The sequence below is a fragment of the Xenopus laevis genome, chromosome 3S, assembly GCF_017654675.1.
Source record: "Xenopus laevis strain J_2021 chromosome 3S, Xenopus_laevis_v10.1, whole genome shotgun sequence".
In the NCBI taxonomy this organism is placed as follows: Eukaryota; Metazoa; Chordata; class Amphibia; order Anura; family Pipidae; genus Xenopus; species Xenopus laevis.
In genome coordinates, this window is record NC_054376.1 from 46,163,055 (window position 1) to 46,175,690 (window position 12,636).

Consider the following 12,636-nt stretch of genomic DNA (forward strand, 5'->3'; position numbering starts at 1 on the left):
ATTGTGAGTTTTAGATGATCCTAAAGCAATCTGCTGACAGTTGATCTTTCTGCTATATTTTCTAGAAGTGCCCTTGATTTTTCATATGATCTGTTAAGCAAGATAATGGTTAGTCCAGCTCCACTTTTTCATATAAGGGTCAGATGTTTTAGTTGTCACATAGTAATATTCTGTATGGTAGGCACAGAAATGCAGTGTTTTTGCCTTTTGCTGTTTTGTGTTGTTTTTATATAGAGATATATTATGGTTACCATTACCAGATCAACTGAAAAACAGGAAAACATTTAATAAATGCAAGCTGCTGGGCAGTACTGATTGAAAGTTTATTGTATTTCATATTTTATTTCATATACTCAGTGCTTTCTAGGCATGTCCCAATTTTACACATTTTTCACATTAAATGCACCAAGTCTCACATGATGCCCAATGCAAATTTACTTCTAGAAACGTTTAATCTTTTCTCGTTTGAGGTTTACTCCCAGCATGAAGTGTGTACAGTACAGTAATATAAGATGACTGTGTGACCAAGCACTGGGAGGCCTTTCACTTGTGACAATGTGCAATTTTGCATTTAAGTTTTATTGTGTGTTCTTATTATCATTATTATTATTATTAAAGTACTTCCGTTGGGCTCAGGTATCAGGGGGCCCTTCTGCCAAATAGATGCAAAATAGAGTATATCATGTAAAGAAAAAGTACTAAGAAAATAAAAAGGTTGATTGAGAAGTGGAAGAAAATTAGCTTGGAAAAAAGGCCCATGGTCTGGTGGTTTTCTGGTGGGCCCCTGGCATCCCAGTCCAACACTAGGGATGAGAGTTGTAGTTTTGCAACAGCAGGAGAACCACAGGTTGCACATTCCTGATGTGATAGAGGCAAAACAAATTAGAATTCTAAAACTAGTAAAAGTGTAAATATTAATAAGTTTTACTAGGCTTCCTCCAGTTGGCAAACCTGCTTATATACATGGTATGTCATGCATGTTATGGATACAGTAAAGGTATGGGATCCATTATCCAGAAACACGTTATCCAGAAATCCAAAAAGCTCCGAACTATAATAATAAAACAGTGTTACTAAAATAAAAGAGCCAGCGCCAGAGGCACGGGAGACAGACAAACAAGCAAAATAGGGTAATATCCTTTTGCAATGTTGCCACCTCTTGTGTAGGGAACAGATCGCTTGTTACACCATATATGTGTGACCTTCCTTTACGGTCAACCTTCACCAAAAAGGGTTAAAAAGGACTCTCCTCAAGAGCTTGTTTAGGTGGGTACTCACAAACAAATAATATCAGCTTGCACGTAAAATCTGGAGCGTTTCCCTTCGTGTAGACTGTAGATCAACAAATAGCAGCAAATAGTGTAAAAAACTTTTTAATAATCGTAAAACAAGATTAAAATGCACTCACATGGCAATGGTTAAAATAGAGCATATCTATGCACCGTCCAACTGAAGGCCCCCCTGATTGCACCAGTCCACAGCAACAAGTCGCAAGATGATCAGGCTTGGGAAAACGAATATAAGAATGTTTTCGTTCGTTCCTTGTATGTGATGGTTGTTTGCGTTCGTTCCTCGTGTGCAATACTCGGCGCCTACCAGTGACGTCACCTGCCTTGCGCGTTTCGTCTTGCAACTTCCTCAGAGGCTTGATTTTGGCTGCGCATGCGTTGATCTTTTATTCCGTCTTTCCTTGCGTCACTTGACGCTTTCACCCCACGTTCGTTCGTTGCTATAGGAACGCGTCACTTTCTGATCGTTAGGTCATTCGTTGCCATAGGGACGCATAGTTAGAAACAGAACGATCTTTTTATAGCTATTTTGACGGGGCTTCCAATTGGAGTAGATTAGAAATATAAATACAGAACTTTTTCGAAAATACATCATTGTACAAATTGTTTATAATATTTAACAAAAACCACTCCTATCACAGAAGATAAGAAAATATATAATAATAATAAAAAATAAAAAATATATATGAATTAGAATAAACAATACTCAAAAAATTACTCAAAAGAGGAGAGAAAGTTTTCTAAAAAATTCTTTTAAAAAATATATATATATACATATATCTCTTTCTAGATAGGTGCACCTGAAATCTGAAATGAAATAAAAAGGGGATATTAAACAGCAGTATTCTCTTTCTTGTTAACCCTTTATACTTTCATACCCACTCCTCGAAACTGGGTGAATGATATTATCTAGCACTATACATTTGGACATTGCAATACCTACAAAAACGCTCTCAAATTTATGTCTACATTCAGACCACTTGGTACTGATGTTTCCATTTGATATATCCATCTACTTTCTATCTGCAACGTCTTTCTCACTAAATCGCCTCCTCTCCATCCCCTCTTTATCTGTTCTATACCCCAGAATTTTAAACCTTTTGGATTTTTCCCGTGTGTTGTTTTGAAGTGTTTAGATACACTATGAGTGTCCAAACCTTTCTCAATGTTCCTTATATGTTCTCTCATTCTATCTCGTAGAGGTCTATTTGTTTTTCCGATATATTGAAGTCCACATGGGCACTCTAGGCAATAAATGACATTTTCTGTAGTACATTTTATACATTGTCTAATTTTGAAAACTTCGTTTGTGACATTTGACATAAATTGTTTTTTCTTAATGCCGTATTTACATGCTTTACATGTTGCACACGGAAAAAAACCAAGCCAAGATTTATCTATCTCTTTACGTTTTATGCTATCAGTTATCAAATGGTTATGTGTTAGAACTTGTCTGAAATTTTTTGGTTTTTTAAAAACTATCCTTGGCTGGGGGGGGAGGGACTGGTTAAGTTTTTCATCTCCTCTTAGTATATCCCAATGTTTTTTGATAATTCCCCCTATTTCTTTTGCTATTGGATTATATGTGGTTGAGAAAACAATTTCGTTATCTTCATTTGGTTTCTTTGCCTTACCCTCCAACAATGTTGTCCTAGGAATATTTTCGACTTTTTCAATGGTTTGTTTAATTAGGCCTTTACTGTATCCCCTTTCCTTAAATCTATTACCCATAAAACTCAGTTGTTTCTCTATATGTTCTTGTTCAGAGCAATTTCTCTTGATTCTACACATTTGGCCTAAAGGTATATTTTGTATCCACCGAGGGTGGTGGTTACTTGAGGGTATAACATAATTATTTGAATCCACAGATTTGAAATATGTCTTTGTATGTATTTTATCCTGTTTTATGTATATCTCAAGATCTAGAAACGTTATACTTTCTGTACTGATTGTTGGTGTTAATTCAATATTTAGATCATTATTATTTAATCCACTTATAAACTGTGTTACTTCTGCCTCAGTACCTTTCCAAATAAATATAATATCGTCAATGTAGCGCCGCCACAGGAGTAAGTTCGCGCCCAGCTGTATTAGGGGGAGTATGTTGTGTATCTCCCATAGGCCCATAAATAGATTCGCATAGCTGGGCGCGAATCTCGTTCTGATGGCGGTGCCACACAACTGTAAATAAAATTGACTCTCAAACCAAAAATAATTATGCTCTAAAATAAATTCTATAGAATTTAGAATGAATTCTTTTTGTTCACCAGTCATATTATCATCATTTTCTAAAAAATACGCAGTTGATTTTATACCTTGGTTGTGCCTTATTGACGTATATAATGATTTCACGTCTAGGGTGCCAAAAATAAAATTTGGTCCCCATTCTATAGTGTTTAATATCTTTAACAGTTGTGTAGAATCTTTTAGGTAAGTGGGTAGTGTTATAACATATTTCTGTAGAAATCTGTCTATATATTGAGAAAGATTACTTGTGATAGACCCAATTCCTGAAACAATCGGTCTACCAGGTGGGTTGTCTCTGTTTTTATGTATTTTTGGTAAACAATACAGAACAGGAATAATTGGATCCTTTATTTTTATAAAGCTATACTCGTTTGTATTTAAAATATTTTTATCTTTGGCATTATCAATTAATTTAATTAATTTTCCATTAAAGATAGCCGTTGGATCATTTTTTAGAATCTTATATGTGTTAGTATCTCTCAAAAGTTCTTGGCACATTTCTAAATAATTTGCCTTATCCATTAGGACCAAACAGTATAAATAAAACAGTACCTTGTACTTGATCCAAACTAAGATATAATTAATCCCTATTGGAGGCAACCCCAGTTTATTGGGTTTATATCATTACATAATTTTCTAGTAGACTTAGTTTATGCAGATCCAAATTACGGAAAGATCCATTATCCAGAAAAAACCCAGGTCCCCAGCATTCTGGATAACAGGTCCCATACCTGTATCTAGTAGAATTTAGTCAAAGGCAACTGCACATGGGTAAAGGCCCCATACATAGGCCGATAAATGTTGCCAACAAACCAAGTTGGCAGCTTATTGGCCGTGTGGGGCCCTCTGACGGGCTTCCTCGATTGATATCTGGCCGAAAGTCGGGCAGATGTCGAATGGGCAGGGTAAAAAAAATCCCATCAGATCGCTGTTGCATCTGTTTGTTGATGCGGTCCCGCTATCCAACCACCGGTATTGCCTCCATTCTGATCTGATCATAGGGCCCATCATCGGATCAGCCCGATATCACCCACCTCAATGTGGGCATATCGGGGAGAGATCGGCTCGTTTGATGACATACGAGAGGATCTCCCAGTGTATGGCCACCTTTACAGTTTTTCTTGAAAACGTTTCACCATTTATCCGAGTGGCTTCTGAACTGACGTTTTCAAGAAAAAACTCAATGTCCAGTTGCCTTTGACAATTCTATGAGATACTGAATATCATGACCTGGAAAAATGAGAATCTTCATAGACATGTTATGTATAATTTTCTGTATGTTACGGATTGGCCTATTCTAAGCAGCATTTCTTTATGTTGTTTATGTTTTTTAAATGATTGACCTGCCTATACTGACCTTTAATTGTCTACAGCTGCAAAAGCCTCTATGTTATTCTTTATTCTACTATTGTTCTGATTAGGGATGCACCGAATCCAGGATTCAGCCATTTTCAGCAGGATTTCGATTTGGTTGAATCCTTGTGCCTGGCCGAACTGAATCCTTAAAATCATGTGACTTTTTGTCACAAAACAAGGAAGCAAAAATTGTAGACACGTACTACGTGTGCGCCTCTCTTTTACCCTCCCCCTCACTGATTTGCATATGTAAATTAGGGTTCGTAATTTGGTTCGGCCAAATCTTTCACAAAAGATTTGGGGGTTCGGCCGAATCCAAAAAAGTGGATTAGGTGCATCCCTAGTTCTGATTTACAAACTTCTGCCTGGTTGCTAGGGCAATTAAGCCATAGCACCCGCACAGCCTTACTAATGCCTCTGTCTACAACAGAATGAAAGTTCATCTAAATGTGAATTAGCCATTGAAATCCCAAGGTGTACCTTACCTTTCCCAGACACTCAATGACTGCGCAGTTGTTTTTTAAAGCGCCTCTCTCTCTCTCTCTCTTTAACAGGTCTGTGAGGGGCGTCGCAGCATGGTGGGCGGAGCACTCTTTCAGGACTGGAGGCGGGGCCTACAATGAAGTCTGAGCTGTGAGTCGTTTGAAAGCACGCAGAAAAGTTTTGTTTCCATCCAGAGGAAAGGTCGGCTCGTTCCACAGCGCCAGGCACTTGTTTGGATTATACACAGACAGGCTTGTGGGGAAGAGAAGAAGGACGGAGAGAGCGAGGTGCCACAAGTCCTCCCAGCTGGTGTGTGTGAGGGAAAGCGAGTAGTGAGCGCTGCGGGATTGAGCAATGGGGAGATGGAGCTGCACGTTTCTTGTCGCACTCGCTACATTGCTGCTGGGCTCGGCTACCGAGGAGGTTATCCCCAGGCTCACGTTACCGTACGGTAAGTACCAGCGAGCCGACACTGGGGGACTTGTTGTGTGTGACCCTGGGCGCTTACACTCTACATGGGGAGAACGAGTGTCACTCTCTAAATGTAAATATGCCAACCCCTTACACTCACTTTATCCCCTCCACGTGTGCTGCCAGTTGTCCTTCAGTAGCTGCTGCTGCTACTGCTCAGTCTCACGTTAGACCTTTGTTCAGTATAAGACACATCACTTGTTATGGTACCGGCCAGACGAGAGCCACACAGCGCCTCCAGCTGGTGAAAGATTGCAATGCAGGACGTGGCCAGTTCTCCCATCACTCAGGGAAACCTTTATTAATATGAATGCTTAATACAAAGCACCAGTATATTCCACATGGATGTGCAATAGAAGGCTATACATATGACACACCAACACTGAGCCATTCAGGAGGCAAAGCCAGCCCTACCCAGTAGAGATTACAATCTAAAAGAGAAAATCGTGATATAAGACAATCTTTACATGACATTTGGGATCATTTCTTTTCATTACATTATTTACCCAGTTATCTGCTCAATCCTACCTCCTTGCCTTGAATAACTAGCCTAGTCGTACTAGTTTTGTTATCTCCACTCACTGGACATAATCTGGGATTTGAGTTTCAGTTACTTCAACCTTAATATGTGCAGTGGCCCTCCCAAAATAGTGCAAGGTCCAAGCATTGCAGCAACACATGAGTCTGCTCAGTTGCTGTTCACTGGCGCAGAGTTGAGAGTCCAGTTGCTGCACTTTGTACACATTGTATCTATAATGAAGTCAGCAGTGCAGCTCCGGCCCGTTTTCCTAGAAGGGTAGAGAATTTTCCTTACTACAGCATGTCCGACCCTGGTGACCTTTGCTTTATGGGTGATAACAGAAGGGGAGCGTGTCTGTTGTTTGAACCCTCTGTCCGGATGTTATTTGGTTTTTAACAGAAATAACTTGTAATGCCTATCTAGGGTTGCCACCTGGCCTGTATTTCACTCTTCTGGCTGGTAAAGTTGATGCTCGATGCCAATGTTTTTAATAGCAAAAGCAGATATAAATACAGGAAGATATTCTTTTCAAGAAAAGGTGGCAACCACATGCCTATCTAGAAGAGGGATTCTAGTTTGGAATGAAAATCTTAAATACCTGTTTTAAAAGGAATAGAACTTAAGGGTAAGGGCACACTGGGCGATACGGGGAGATTTAGTTGCCTGTCAACTAATCACCTCGACTTTACGGTGACCAATCTCCCCGAACGCCTTTCCTTGTGAGGCAACTTCAGAAAACAAATTGCCGCATGTGATTAGCGCCGGCGATTTTTCATTTTAGCCAGCGCAGAGTGAGGGAAGGCGTTCGGGGAGATTGGTCGAGGCAATTAGTCACCAGGCGACGAAATCTCCCTGAATCACTCTAAAGCTCCCCACAGACGTGATGATTCTTCTTGCTGAACGACCGATTTTAGGGAAGCCCGACCAATCCTTCGAAATTATCGTGCGGTTAGTGGGATTCGAACGTTCGTACATCTTACGATTTTTCGGCCGACATCTGTGAGGAAATTGATCGGCCAGGTCAAAAAATCTTTGTCGGTCCCAGTGCAATCTATCTATGTTTGCAGGGCCAAGCAGGCAGTTCCCCTTTGTTTTTCTGGCAAATTGGTCTTTTTAGTTGATGGTCAATTCGTACGATCGTACAATCGTTCTGAGAAGATCATGGTCCCACGATCAGGATCTGATCTTTTAAAAATCGCAACATCTATGACCATCTTAAAGCTACACTTATTATTGGATTAGCAGTGCTCACTTATCATAGATAATTATTAAAGACATTCTTATCATAAACACTAGCTTGTTTCTGTGTTCATTCAAACTACTGGTTTCTTAGAAATGGTGATGTTTATACCTGCCCACATGTTTGGGAACTAGCTACATCAGATTCCTCTAGGAGGAACAGAGAGGGGAAGCTTGAGCTTGTTTTGGTAGGACAAAGCCTGAATTTAACTAGCACAAATACAGTACAAATTTACAGAATTTTACGTATATGCGTGGCAGAATTTGTACAGATATAAAGTTCAAACTCTAGTATACTGAATATTTATATTTTATCTGTGGAAATGTGATTATTTGATACAGTAGATTACTTATTTTTGTTGCATTATTGTACTTTGCTTCCATCTTTAAAGGGGCATTAATACACAAAATAAATAAATGTGGCTTGACATGCTATTTATTTTCATGTTTGATTTGTTAAAATCTTTTCTTTTTAGCAAAAGTCCTGATTTTATTGCAGTGTGCCATTTATATAACTTTTGCAAACAAGTCAGATCTGTTAGGGTAATGGGACACTGTTTTTGATGGGGTTATGTAAGGCACTAACTCTGCAGTAACCCATAGCAAAAAATAAGCAGGTAAAATTTTCTAGTAACCTGCTAAAATGCAAACATCTCATTGCTCACCGTGGGTTACTGTTCCTAGGAAAACTTAGTTCCTTACATTAAACATAGGGGGGTATGTGTTTTGTCCCTATGATTAGTTCTTTGGGCTGTGGGTCAAATTGCTCTAAATGATTGCTATTTACATAAGAGGCAAACACACATGGGTTCACTCGCTTGTCATGTACTTATGGTACAAGTGTACAAGCCCCTGTCCCAATGGCCAATATCTGTAAAGTCCTCTGTGTCAAGCTCTATAAAATTAAAAGAAGGAAAATAATACCAAACAGGGAAAATGCATTGATTCTGTAAAGGTGGCTATACATGGACCAATAAAAGGGGCCAAGCTGCCAGACCAATAACTGGATAATACTGATCCTGTGGTTTCCTTTGGTTGCCTGAAAGGAAATGAAGATATATAGATATATAGATATATAGATATATAGATATATAGATATATAGATATATAGATATATAGATATATAGATATATAGATATATAGATATATAGATATATAGATATATAGATATTAGTGTTGGCACTGTGACCAGTCACACTTAAAAGTCCAGTTGGCAAGTGGACCTCAATCTCTAGGCAGCAATCAACTGATTTAGAAGCAACTGGTTACATATGTCTAGAAATGAGATTATGTCTGTGACCCGACCAAGCAGATAGGCCCAGTTTTACCATCCACTGTGGCCAGTTATATGATATGTTTTTTTGTCTCACAGACCTGATAGACAGCCTGTGTTCCTATGTTAGACACTTACATTAGTATTATTTCTGTTAATGCTTTGTACAGGTTGTCTCTGGGAAGTGCAAATTTGTCTCCGCTTCCTATTATAAATACTTTTTAATGATGAATAAAATTCTGTAATTCTTTCTGTGGTCTCGGTTCTTCTTCTTAGGAAACACCTATTAATCTTTTCTGCTGAACGGATGTGCCGAACAAGTGAGAAATAAAAAAAGGAAACTTGCAGATTACTAATTAACCGTATGATTACTAATTAACCGTATGCCTGATCACTAACTGGGTTTGTTGCTTTTTTGCCTGGGCTTCAGGGCAGTGTGGTAGCAGACCAATGTGGTTTCCTCTGTGTGTTTCTTTAAAGCAAGTTTTCTTTACCTTTTTCTTGGGGACCCCAATAATTAAATTTGAGAATCTGCTTTGTGATTAAAAAATTGGTTAAGAATTGTGATTGTGCCTCACTTTAATTCATATTTTCATAAGTAGGAAGATTTATTTTCATCCTACTAACTGGGAGGATGGGTACCCCTTTTTCTATACTGACTTATAGGTTAGAAATTAATGCTGTAGAGACTTCCTTTCCCAACGGACTACATTTTGTTAGGCTAAAATACCTGTCTGGCTGCTTCTTTTTTTTTTATAAAAAAAACCTCAATGTTGGACTGAGTACTGTTCTTAAGAGGAGTGATGCCATCATGCCTCGTGTCCCAGTGTTTAAAGTTGAATCCTCCGCTTGGGAAGTCAGGTTAGTGCCCAGTGTCACTGGAGAAGTTTCATAAATTTAGGATGTCTCGCAAATTGGTACCCCCTAGGTTTGCGGACTATTGTGCTTTTAAATAGAATGAAACTACTTGATATCTTTAAAATAGTTGTTCACCTTTCAAAAAACTTTTTTTTTTTAATGAGCAATGAGAAATAATTTTTTTTTTTAGTTGCTTTCCAATTTTTTATTTTTACCATCTTCCAAAATTAAAGTTTAAAGTGTAATATTCCTATTGTTTCAGGCTAGCAGGACAGCAATCTAGGTGCAGATTCTGAAGTGTTAAAGTTTGCTACAATTAGTGACTACATTTCTCAGCAACATCTGGGGAAAAGTTCACCATTCCAGTTTCAGATTGTTCACCATGAAGAAAGACTTTTTTTAAATTGCTTTTCATCTTTTATTTATTTATTTATTTTTTTACTGTCTTCCCAAAATTGAAGTTTAAATGTTCGTGTCTCTGGGGTTTCAGTCAGGCAGCTCAGTGATCCAGGATAATTCTGAACTGTTACTATTTCATATATTTAGTGGATACATTAGTCAATACATTTCTCAGCAGTATCTTTGGAAAATCAGCAACTGTTGTATCAACTCTTAGCAGCTGCCTTTAATGAAACCTGGGTATTTTGCTCAGCAGGGACAAAGATAACAAATGTATCAACCAAATGAATCAATTTACAACAGTTAGGCTTGTGACACATGGACAGATTCGGGGAGATTTAGTCGCCTGATGACTAATTGCCTCTTCTTCTGGCTGACAATCTCCCGAAGCACCGCGTGTGCTTTAGTGCAGGTGACTTTTCATTATAGCGGACGGGTAGACACGCGAAGGCAGTTCATGTAGATTGTCGCCCAGAAGAAGAGGCGATTAGTCGCCAGGCGACTAAATCTCCCTGAAACTGCCCGTGTGGCATAAGCCTAAAAGAGTCCCAGAGCTGCTTTAGAAGGTGAAAATGAAACTTTACACATCAATGTTACAAAAATGATCACAAATAGGAATTGCAAAAACTATGAACAAGTAATTGCAAAAAGTTTTTTTTTTTATTTCTGGTGGACTATCTAAAAACAACTAAACTGGAAACAGCAAGGCCAAAGATAACAAATGTGTCAACTAATGTATCAAATTTAGAACCGTTTACAGAGTTGCTGACCCCCCCCCCACACACACACACACCTCCAGCAAGAGCAGCATAAGGGTTGGGGCAGACGGGCAGATTCAAAGATTTAGTCACATGGCGACTAATCTCCTCTTCTGCGTAGCGACAAACTTCCCGAACTGCCTTCCGCCTGCTTGAATGAAGAATCGCCTGCGCTAATGCACTCTCGGCATTTCGATTTCCAAAGTCGCCCAAAGTTGCCTCACGAGGAAACTTCGGGCAGCTTCAGAAATCAAAGTGCCGCAGTGGATTAGTGCAGGCGATTCTTCATTCAAGCAGACGGAAGGCAGTTCGGGGAGATGGTCGCCACACAGAAGAGGCGATTAGTCGCCAGGCAACTAAATCTCCCCAATCTGCCCCAACCCTTAGAAAGACATATGATGTGAAAAATGAAACTTTAACTTTGAACCGTAGTTTCTCAAACAATGGAGTAGAACCATGGAGGGGGTCCTGCATAAAGGCTATTTACTATGAAATTACAGGTGCGGTTTTGTTATCAGACAATTCTTTAAAATAAGTAAAATTAGCTGACTTTATTACAAGGGTTACAAAAGTAGGAAATAGACAAGAAAAAAAGTGAAAAAAATTCTGCTATTTTACAATGGCTAACACGGTACAACACCTTCTTTACAATAACATGTTCAGTGGTGTTATAAATAACATTTTTACATCCAATAATTCCAACAATAAAATATGGAACTTTGAATTAAATATATGTATGTGTGTTTTTAGCATAATTGCTATTGGTATTACTTCTGTAAAACAATGAGAGCATCATGCCCATTTAGTCCTTGCTTCAACCAACAATGTACTTCAGATTGGTAAAGATGGAAAGCAGAATATACATCTATTAAGTCTCCAGTTTTAAGAGCATGTGGTTCAGGACATTTTGTCCCTGGAGTAATTTCCTCTCCGTAATTTTAATGGAAGTCTTTTGGACCTGTATTTTCCACTTACAGTTTGTGGATTGATTACTGCATATATTCAACATGGGCCTGGTTCAGCCAATGCCCTGTTCTTTAATTTTGGATCCACAGATGCTGTTGCACTGCATCTCCCTCCAAGTAAGGCATGTAAGTTCTGGGGACCTAAGGTTAAACGTTGGCCTAATTTTATTGTTCTGTTAGTTGGTGGGGTTATTTGGCATGTGTAATAAAATTACCTGGTGTGTGGCGGCGTGGACGGCCGCCACGCCGCCGCGCTCCTGGTCCGGCGCCATCTTGATTCTTCTAGGGCGTGCACGGCGCGCCTCTTAAAGGTGCTGGCACAATCACGCCAGCGCGCCTGTACCTTTAAGAGGCGCACCGCGCGCGCCCTAGAAGAATCAAGATGGCGCCGGACCATCGTATTGACGCTCGTTTTGGCGCCAATTTTGAATGTATATAAAGCCCATTCTGACCCCCAGCCAGTGCCCGTGATAGAATCTTGATTCTGGTGGTTCCTGAAGCCTTGTGCTGTCTGTTCCTGTGAAATTTGTATCTGCTATTCCGGTTTTGATCCTTGCCTGTTCCTGACTATTCTGATATCCGAAGCCTGACCTTTGCCTGCATCTCGACTACTCTTTCTGCCTGACCCCATCTGTTTGATTACCCGGTTTGACCCTTGCCTACCTGACGATTCTTGATATCTGCCTGCCTCGACCCTGCCTGTCTGACGATTCTCTTGCCTGCTCCATTTGTACCGTGACCTTTGGCCCAAAAGACTTTCTACCTGCCGTGCCCCTCT

General features: G+C 39.4%; 1 protein-coding gene across 2 annotated transcripts in view; it reads left to right on the top strand.

Annotated features, from left to right (window-relative positions):
* sema4b.S (semaphorin 4B S homeolog) overlaps window positions 1–12,636 on the top strand; it is a 154,643-nt gene that overhangs the window by 98,421 nt on the left and 43,586 nt on the right. Inside the window, exon 2 of one of the 2 annotated variants that reach the window (XM_041587650.1) lies at window positions 5,447–5,826. In XM_041587650.1, coding sequence (XP_041443584.1) covers window positions 5,730–5,826 — 97 coding nt within the window. In that variant the 5' untranslated portion in view covers window positions 5,447–5,729. 2 annotated transcript variants of the gene reach the window in all.